Consider the following 9,662-nt stretch of genomic DNA (forward strand, 5'->3'; position numbering starts at 1 on the left):
ATTTTTAATTATTAACAATCAGCAGCCTCCGCCACCTCCGATATTTCCTGTACGTCCCAGTTTCTGTGTCATTCTAGCATTGCGCTCCGCTTGGGCATGAACGAGCGGGGGAGGGGCGGTGGGAGCGATGGCATGAACGAGCGGGGGAGGGGCGGTGGGAGCGATGGCATGAACGAGCGGGGGAGGGGCGGTGGGAGCGATGGCATGAACGAGCGGGGGAGGGGCGGTGGGAGCGATGGCATGAACGAGCGGGGGAGGGGCAGTGGGAGCGATGGCATGAACGAGCGGGGGAGGGGCGGTGGGAGCAATGGCATGAACGAGCGGGGGAGGGGCGGTGGGAGCGATGGCATGAACGAGCGGGGGAGGGGCGGTGGGAGCGATGGCATGAACGAGCGGGGGAGGGGCGGTGGGAGCGATGGCATGAACGAGCGGGGGAGGGGCGGTGGGAGCGATGGCATGACTGAGCGGGGATGGGGCGTGTGAGCGAGCATCCTGCCTCATTTCAGGCCAATGTACTTGTTGGGACTCAGTGCAGGTGTACGAATTGATATCTGACACCACGGCTTGTTCCTGGATCTGCGCCAACTGGAGGAGTCCTGGGGTCTGTTTGAAACCCCAGGCTGTTTAGAGGCAGCTTGGCTGCTGATCTCTATCCCGATCATGATGGCCTGATACTCAGATGTGCTTCCATTCCAACCTGCTTTCAGATGCAAGGTCGTATGAGTGCCATGCTCCCCAATCTATGCAAATAGAAGTGGTGCTACCGAGCCTCTCTTGGTGATGGACACTGAAGTCCCCCACCCAAAATACATTCTGTGCCCTTGCTAACCTCAGTGCTTGCTTCTTTCCAAGTGTTATTCAACGTGGATGTTACTGGTAAAATAGATAAGGGAGAACCAGTGGATGTGGTGTATTTGGACTTTCAGAAGGCTTTCGATAAGATCCCGCATTGACTTGGATAGAGAACTGGTTAGCGGACAGAAAGCAAAGAGTTGGAATAAACGGGTCGTTTTCCGAGTGGCAGGCAGTGACTAGTGGGGTACCGCAAGGATCGGTCCTAGGACCCCAGCTGTTCACAATATATATTAATGATCTGTACGAGGGAATTGGATGTAATATCTCTAAATTTGCAGACAACACAAAGCTGGGTGGGAGGGTAAGCTGTGAGGAGGATGTCGTGAAACTCCAGTACGATTTGGGCAGGTTGGGTGATTGGGCAGAGACATGGCAAATGCACTATAACGTGGATAAATGTGAGGTTATCCACTTTGGTGGCAAAAACAGGGAGGCAGATTATTATTTGAATGGCAATAGATTGGGAGAAGGGGAAGTGCAAAGAGACCTGGGTGTTATTGTGCACCAGTCGCTGAAGGTAAGCATGCAGTTGCAGCAGGCGGTTAAGAAGGCAAATGGTATGTTGGCCTTCGTAGCAAGAGGGTTCGAGTACAGGAACAAGGATGTCTTGCTACAGTTGTACAGGGCCTTGGTGAGACCGCACCTTGAGTATTGTGTGCAGTTTTGGTCGCCTTATCTGAGGAAGGACGTTCTTGCCATGGAAGGAGTGCAGCGAAGATTCACCAGGCTGATACCTGGGATGGCAGGAATGACGTACGAGGAGAGATTGGGTCGATTGGGCTTATACTCATTGGAGTTTAGAAGATTGAGAGGGGATCTCATCGAAACCTATAAAATTCTGTCAGGCCTGGACAGACTAGATGCAGGAAGGATGTTTCTGATGGCCGGGGAGTCCAGAACCAGGGGTCATAGTCTAAGGATAAGGGGTAAGCCATTTAGGACTGAAATGAGGAGGAATTTCTTCACCCAGAGAGTGGTGAACCTGTGGAATTCTCTGCCACAGAGGGCGGTGGAGGCCAGTTCATTAAATATATTCAAGAAAGAGTTGGATATATTTCTTAAGGCTAAAGGGATCAAGGGATATGGGGAGAAGACAGGGACAGGGTACTGAATTTGGATGATCAGCCATGATCTCATTGAATGGCGGAGCAGGCTCGAGGGGCCAAATGGCCTACTCCTGCTCCTATCTTCTATGTTTCTATGTGGAGGAGTACTGATTCATCAGCTGAGGGAGGGCAGTTGGTGGTAATCAGCAGGAGGTTTCCTTGCCTGTGCTTGACTTGAGTCCATGAGACATCTTGGGGTCCGGAGTCAATTTTGAGCACTCCCAGGGCCACTCCCTCCCGACTGTATACCAGTGTGCCGCCACCTCTGGTGGGTCTGTTTTGCCGGTGGGACAGGACATACCCAGGGATGGTGATGGAGGAGTCTAGGACACTGGCTGAAAGCTATGATTCTGTGAGTATGACTGTCAGGCTGTTGCTTGACTAGTTTGTGGGGCAGCTCTCCCAATTTTGGCACAAGTCCCCAGATGTTGGTGAAGAGGACTTTGCAGGGTCAACGGGGCTGGGTCTACCTTTGTCATGTCGAAATCCGTAGCCTAGGTCTATGCTGGCTGGTCTATCTGGTTTTACTCTTATTCTAGTTTTTCATAGCAGTTTGATACAACTGAGTGTCTCGCTAGGCCATTTCAGAGGGCAGTTAAGAGTCAACCACATTGCTGTGGGTCTGGAGTCACATATAGGCCAGACCGGGTAAGGACTTCAGATTTTCTTCCCTAAAGGACATTAGTGAACCAGATGGGTTTTTACGACAATCCAGAACAAGGGGGCAAAATCTTAAAATTATAGCTGGGCCATTCAGGAGTGATGTCAGGAAGCACTGCTCCACATAAAGGGTTGTAGAAATCTGGAACTCTCTCCCCCAAAAGGCTGTGGATTCTGGGGGTCAATTGAAGATTTCAAGACTGAGATTGGTAGATATTTGTTAGGTAAGGGTATCAAGGGATATGGGGCAAAGTTGAGTCAATGGAGTTAAGATACAGATCAGCCATGATCTAATTGAATGCTGGAGCAGGCTCGAGGGTCTGAATGGGCTCCTTCTGTTCCTATGTGTGAGCCACCTGCACTCCTGCCATTGCTTTGTGGCCACAGAACTGATATTCTACAATCCTCTGTATCAAGGTTCATTGCTGAATGGTTTGTCCCACTTCAGCCTAGGCACTTTAATACCAGTTCACTGTAGGTAACAACTTCTTTTCAGTCGATGATATCACTACAATATGAGGCCAAGTTTCCACTTCTATCCTCAAAAGTTCTTGCCATGAAATGTGGCACTTATGGTTCATGTAGTTTTGCTGCCATTGTCCTTCGTTGCTGTCACTGGAAACCTCACTTCACCAATGCAGGTCAAATGATTATTTCCAGTTATGAAGCCATTTAATTTGCATGATCACAGGTTAGATTTCATTAGACGGGTAACTTACTGTCTGTGGTAAGTTACCAGAGAAACTGTGGACCCAGTGTAGCAATGGCTGGTGGATAACCATGGTGGGACACTCAACCAGCAAACATCCTGTACACCCGCAGGTAGCATAATATCACTCTCACCATCACACGAACACCAATTATCACTTACCTCAGATTTCATGAAATTCTGCCGGCATTCCCAAACCCATTCATTTTCTCCCGCAGATTTGGTGGGGAGAGCCTCGCCTATCACCTTAGTTAATGTGGATTGAAAGAGATCCAAATGTCCTTTTATCGATCCCCTTGTAGCTCTTTCAAACCTATTGAACCAAGCAGTTTACTTTAAATCATCAGAAAGTCTAATCCTTATCCCTACACTAAATTTATCAGTTGCAATTTCCTCATTCCTTGCACCTTCAAATAGACAGATAAGAAACACCTGGACCTTTTGGACTAGTTCTATATCAGAAGAGGGGAGGGGAGGAGAGAGAGAGCCCACTTACAGCTAGTCCCCTGTGGTCCAGCATTGTGGATAAACACAGGGATTTCTGTGGGCAAATCAAGTTACTTGCGGACACCCTGATTCTCGAATACTTCATCATTTCCATATGAAAGATGACTAGTAGGGCAGGGTTGCAATCTAATGAGAAGATCACTGCTGAAATCTCCAACATATCTAAACAGAGGCTGCGCCACATGATCCCTGTTTGTCCATGTATATGAAGTGTATTTGGGTTTGGACCAACTGTGACATGGAATGATACAGCACAGAGGAGGCTATTCGGCCCATCATGTCTGTGCCGGCTCTTTCAGAGAGCGATCCAATTAATCCCACACCCCTCCTCTTCCCCCATAACCCTGCACATTATCCCCCTTCAAGTATTGATCCAATTCCATTTGGAAACTTTATTTGATCACACTTCTGTGAAGTGCCTTGGGTTGTTTTACTATGTTAAAGGCACTGTATAAATGCAAGTTGTTGTTGTTGTTGTCAACAAGGAAGTGCTGTCAAACTTAGAAATACTACGAGCCCCAAAACATCACTAAATCTTCAAATAAATTTTAAAAAACACATTTTAAAATAAACTATAAATTACATGAAATAACTATTTTAAACAATAATTTAAATTTTTGAAAAAAATAATTTTATTTTCTAACGGGGCTAAAAATAAACGTACCTTTCTTTAAAGTATTTAAAAATAATAAACCTGTGGAAAAAAATGTTTTAATTTTAATTAATTCACCACTTACCTTGTAAAAAGCAGGCCTTACGCCTGCTTTTTGAATGTGTAAATTCTGCAGACTTACCCTCCCGGGAAAACCTGCAAAAAAAAACGTAAGTTCGATGCGCACGCGCAGTCTCCCGCGCACGCGTTCCACCTCTGAACCCCTGCTTTCAGGGGAACGGAAGTGCCGGTTTCCCGCGCATGCGCAGTGCATGCAGGAAACCGGCACTTCCATTGGGCTTATGGGTGAGTACCCCGTGCGTACTCACCCGTGGAGACCCGAAGTTCTGGGCCAACAATCCAGTTGAGGCCTAACCAGTGTTTTATAAGGTTTAGCATATGAATCACACTGCCCAATATTGCAGCCTGTTCATGGGTCAGGTGAACTGCTGTTGAGACCAATACCTTCGGGGAAGTGTTCTTGGTTCAGATTAGGGGAAGCTGGAGGGAGTGGTTTTGGTTCAGATTAGGGGGGGCTGGAGGGAGTGGTTTTGGTTCAGGTTAGGGGGGGCTGGAAGGAGTGGTTTTGGTTCAGATTAGGGGGGGCTGGAGGGAGTGGTTTTGGTTCTTGGAATCGGAACAGTGTTAGACAGAGAGAATTAAACACATTTACAATGTGGGACACTCAGGGACAGAGGGAATCTTATCAGATCAGCCTTCAGTCTGCCAGTTGCTGAAAGTTGAGAGTACGTTGTCTCCAAACAGCTAATGGACATCAACTTACAATTCCACGATTCACCTATCAGTGTGACTGGACAATTCCACTATCAGTGTGACTGGACAATTCCACTATCAGTGTGACTGGACAATTCCAGTATCGGTGTGACTGGACAATTCCACTATCAGTGTGACTGGACAATTCCATTATCGGTGTGACTGGACAATTCCAGTATCGGTGTGACTGGACAATTCCACTATCAGTGTGACTGGACAATTCCACTATCAGTGTGACTGGACAATTCCACTATCAGTGTGACTGGACAATTCCACTATCAGTGTGACTGGACAATTCCAGTATCGGTGTGACTGGACAATTCCACTATCAGTGTGACTGGACAATTCCAGTATCAGTGTGACTGGACAATTCCACTATCAGTGTGACTGGACAATTCCACTATCAGTGTGACTGGACAATTCCACTATCAGTGTGACTGGACAATTCCACTATCAGTGTGACTGGACAATTCCACTATCAGTGTGACTGGACAATTCCAGTATCGGTGTGACTGGACAATTCCACTATCAGTGTGACTGGACAATTCCACTATCGGTGTGACTGGACAATTCCAGTATCGGTGTGACTGGACAATTCCACTATCAGTGTGACTGGACAATTTCACTATCAGTGTGACTGGACAATTCCATTATCGGTGTGACTGGACAATTCCACTATCAGTGTGACTGGACAATTCCACTATCAGTGTGACCGGACAATTCCACTATCAGTGTGACTGGACAATTCCACTATCAGTGTGACTGGACAATTCCACTATCAGTGTGACTGGACAATTCCACTATCAGTGTGACTGGACAATTCCACTATCAGTGTGACTGGACAATTCCACTATCAGTGTGACTGGACAATTCCACTATCAGTGTGACTGGACAATTCCACTATCAGTGTGACCGGACAATTCCACTATCAGTGTGACCGGACAATTCCACTATCAGTGTGACCGGACAATTCCACTATCAGTGTGACCGGACAATTCCACTATCAGTGTGACTGGACAATTCCACTATCAGTGTGACTGGACAATTCCACTATCAGTGTGACCGGACAATTCCACTATCAGTGTGACTGGACAATTCCACTATCAGTGTGACTGGACAATAATAACAACAACTTACCTTTATATAGCACCTTTAACACAGTAAGACATCCCACAGTGCTTCACAGAAGTGTTATCAGACAACATTTGACATCGAGCCACATGAGATATTAGGACAGATGGGTAGGTTTTAAATGAGCGTCTTTAAGGAGAAGAGAGAGGTCGAGAGTCAGAGAGGTTGAGGGAGGGATTGCCAGAGCTTAGGGCCTGAAGGCACGGTCACCAATGGTGGGGCGATGGAAATCAGAGATGCACAAGAGGCTAGAATTTAAGGAACAGAGATCTCGGAGGGTTGCAGGGCTGGAGCAGGTTACAGAGATAGGGAGGAGTGAGACCATGGAAGGATTTGAACACGAGGATGAGAATTTAAAAGTCGAGTCATTGTCAGACTGGGAGCCAATGTAGGTCAGTGAACACAGAGGTGATGGGTGAATGGGACTTGGTGTGAGTTAGGATACAGGCAGGAGTGTATTAGGATAGTTGAGTCTAGAGGTAACAAAGGCATGAATGAGGGTTTCAGAAGTAGATGGGTTGTGGCAGGGGCGGAGACAAGTGATGCTGCAGACGTGGAAGTAGTTGGTCTTGGTGATGGAGAGAATATGTGGTCGGAAGCTCATCTCGGGGTCAAATAGGACGCCATGGTTGCCAGGAGTCTGTTTCAGCCTCAGGCAGTTGCCAGGGAGCAGGATGGAGTCTGCGGCTAGGGAACGGAGTTTGTGGCAGGGACCGAAGACAATATTAAATTGAAGGAAATTGCTGCACGTCCAGGACTGGATGTCAGACAAGCAGCATGACAAATCAGATAGTGGAGGGGTCAAGAGAAGTGGTGGTGAGGTAGAGCTGAGTGTCGTCGTGTTTTCAGATGATGTCACTGAGAGGCAGCATGTAGATGAGAACTAGGAGGGGGCCAAGGATAGAGGTAATGGTGCGGGGGATGAGAAGAGAAGCCATTGCAGGAGATTATCTGGCTACAGCTGGACAGATAAGAATGGAACCAGGTGAGGGCAGCCCCACCCAGCTGGACAATGGAGGAGAGGCGTTGGGGGAGGTTGGTGTGGCCAACTGTGTCAAAGGCTGCAGACAGGTCAAGATGGATTTCAATAACTAGATGATAGACTCAGGATTTTGTAAACTTAACATTAAACCCACGGTACAAAATCTGCTGCGCACCCCCAGCAGAGTATGGTTGTTTGTGTTAGAATCTGCAACCGCTCATTTTTAGATCTTCTGCAGCTCAGTGGCGTTTCCCTCATTTAGGGATCAATTTGTCTTTCGGTTGAGGCTTCAATCGAGGCCCTTTCTGTCTGTTCAGGTGGAGAAAAGCAAGGGTGTTCTCCCAGTGTCCTGGATCAACATTCTTCCCTGGGAGAACACCATCAAAACAGATTCACTGGTTATTCATTTCATTCCTGTTTGTGGGACCTTGCTGTATGCAAACTGACTGCTGTGTTTCCCTAAGTTACAACTATTAGTACTTAGTTGGCTGGGTAGTGCTTTGGTGCATCCTGAGATGTGAAAGGTGTTATATAAATGCAAGTTCATTCTTTCTTCAGACTTGGAGCTTTCTGGGTTTGGACCAGGTACTACCTGTATCACAAATACTCATGGGGTGGCATTTCAAACTACACACCAAAATCAGCCCTAAACTATCCCTATGGGGGACTGCAAAGTTTTCAAAGTGGAATGATTCTGTGGAAAGCCTACCAGAGGCAGTGCTACAAGGCTAACAGAAATGAGAAATCTTCACAACTCCTGGCTCCATTCAAGGGTTAGATGGGATGAAGGTTTGCTGACTGTGGAGCCCTCAAAGGGGAAGTCAGATTCAACAACATCTATGACTCAACCCTGCTCCAGGGCACAGGCCACACAGAGCAAGGAGAGCACTGCGTCACGGCTTCCAAGGAAGCACAGCATCAGTCATAAAGGAACAGGTTAAGAGTATATTCAAATGGTAAAACACTTACAATAAATCAAATAATGATAAAGGTTTGTTTGGCTAAGAACCAAAGTAAAATGCTGTAGGACAGGAAACTGCTCTTTCTGTTCAAAAGCAGGCAAGCACCAGCAGCAAAACACATTAAATCTCCAAATTAGTGAAAATAAACTGCATTCTTCCTATAAATTGAGCTTCTAACTGCATTTACTAAACCGAGGGGATGTGAAGCTCGACTTTGCCTGATGTTTAATGATCCCTGGTTGGTCATTCGCCAACTCATTTATTAGTGTGTAAGTTTTGTGTGGGTTACTAGGATACTTACTGAAATGTAGTTTTAGAAAAAGTATCAATTTCACGGTAGAGACACTTTGACAGATCGTAGTTAACGTCAATGGGCCCGAACGTGGCCGAGTTGTACATTCCATGGTTTCTACATATCGCCTTCAGTGTCCTGTGGTAACCTTGGTAAGTTTTAGCCCCTGGCTACAAAAACAACAGGAACACCAATGTGCACATTATTTGTGTTTACCATTTTAAGCAATGATTATTTTGTTATACAGTTACTTTATTTAATGGTTACAGATAGGTTACTAATTTACATCAGGACTGGCTCCAAGACCTAGATCTGTTCTAACTGAAAGCAAAATAATGCACAATAAGAGATTGGCGCTTATCAAGTCCCACTGGGACGTGTACATGTTCCAATTGTTTCAGCAGCAGAAGGGAACTTGTGCCCCAGAAGCGGCTCTGCAGCATGTGAGGAACCTCATCAAATCTGGACAATAGACGCCACCATTCTACTCCTGCCAATGTACAATTACATCGAGTCTACAGCTCAGAAATAGGCCATTTGGCCCAACAGCTCTGTGCTGGTGTTTATGCTTCACACGAGCCTCCTCCCACTCATCTTCATTGACCCCTATCTACATATCCTTTCTATTCCTTTCTCCCTCACATGCTTATCTAGCTTCTCCTTAAAGGCAACAACTACTCCATGTGGTAGCAAGTTCCACATTCTAATTACTCTCTGGGTAAAGAAGTTTCTCCTGAGTTGGGTTTATTAGTGACTCTTATATTTATGACCCTTAGTTCTGGTCTCCTCCACAAGTGAAAACATATTCTCTACATCTACCCTATCAAACCCTTTCATAAGCTTAAGGACCTTTCTCAGGTCACCCCTCAGCCTTCTCTTTTCTAGAGAAAAGAGCCCTCGTCTGTTCAATCTTTCCTGATAGGTATAACCTCTCAGTTCGGTATCATCCTTGTAAATCTTTTTTGCACCTCCTCCAGTGCCTCTATATCCTTTTTGTAATATGATGAAAAGAACTGTACAGAGTACTCCAAA

General features: G+C 46.3%; 1 protein-coding gene across 1 annotated transcript in view; it reads right to left on the minus strand.

Annotated features, from left to right (window-relative positions):
* LOC147103050 (nuclear GTPase SLIP-GC-like) overlaps window positions 1-9,015 on the minus strand; it is a 28,347-nt gene extending 19,332 nt beyond the window's left edge. The window contains exons 1-3 of the mRNA XM_085963169.1: window positions 8,917-9,015; window positions 8,640-8,800; window positions 3,493-3,643 (exon numbers count right to left, since the gene is read on the minus strand). Of these exons, the coding sequence (XP_085819295.1) occupies window positions 3,493-3,643; window positions 8,640-8,800; window positions 8,917-9,015 (411 nt within the window). The remainder of the gene's footprint in view (window positions 1-3,492; window positions 3,644-8,639; window positions 8,801-8,916) is intronic.
* Between the last annotated feature and the right edge of the window lie 647 nt (window positions 9,016-9,662).

The sequence above is a fragment of the Somniosus microcephalus genome, chromosome 20, assembly GCF_052327205.1.
Source record: "Somniosus microcephalus isolate GS21.2 chromosome 20, FLI_Smic_1.0, whole genome shotgun sequence".
NCBI lineage: Eukaryota > Metazoa > Chordata > Chondrichthyes > Squaliformes > Somniosidae > Somniosus > Somniosus microcephalus.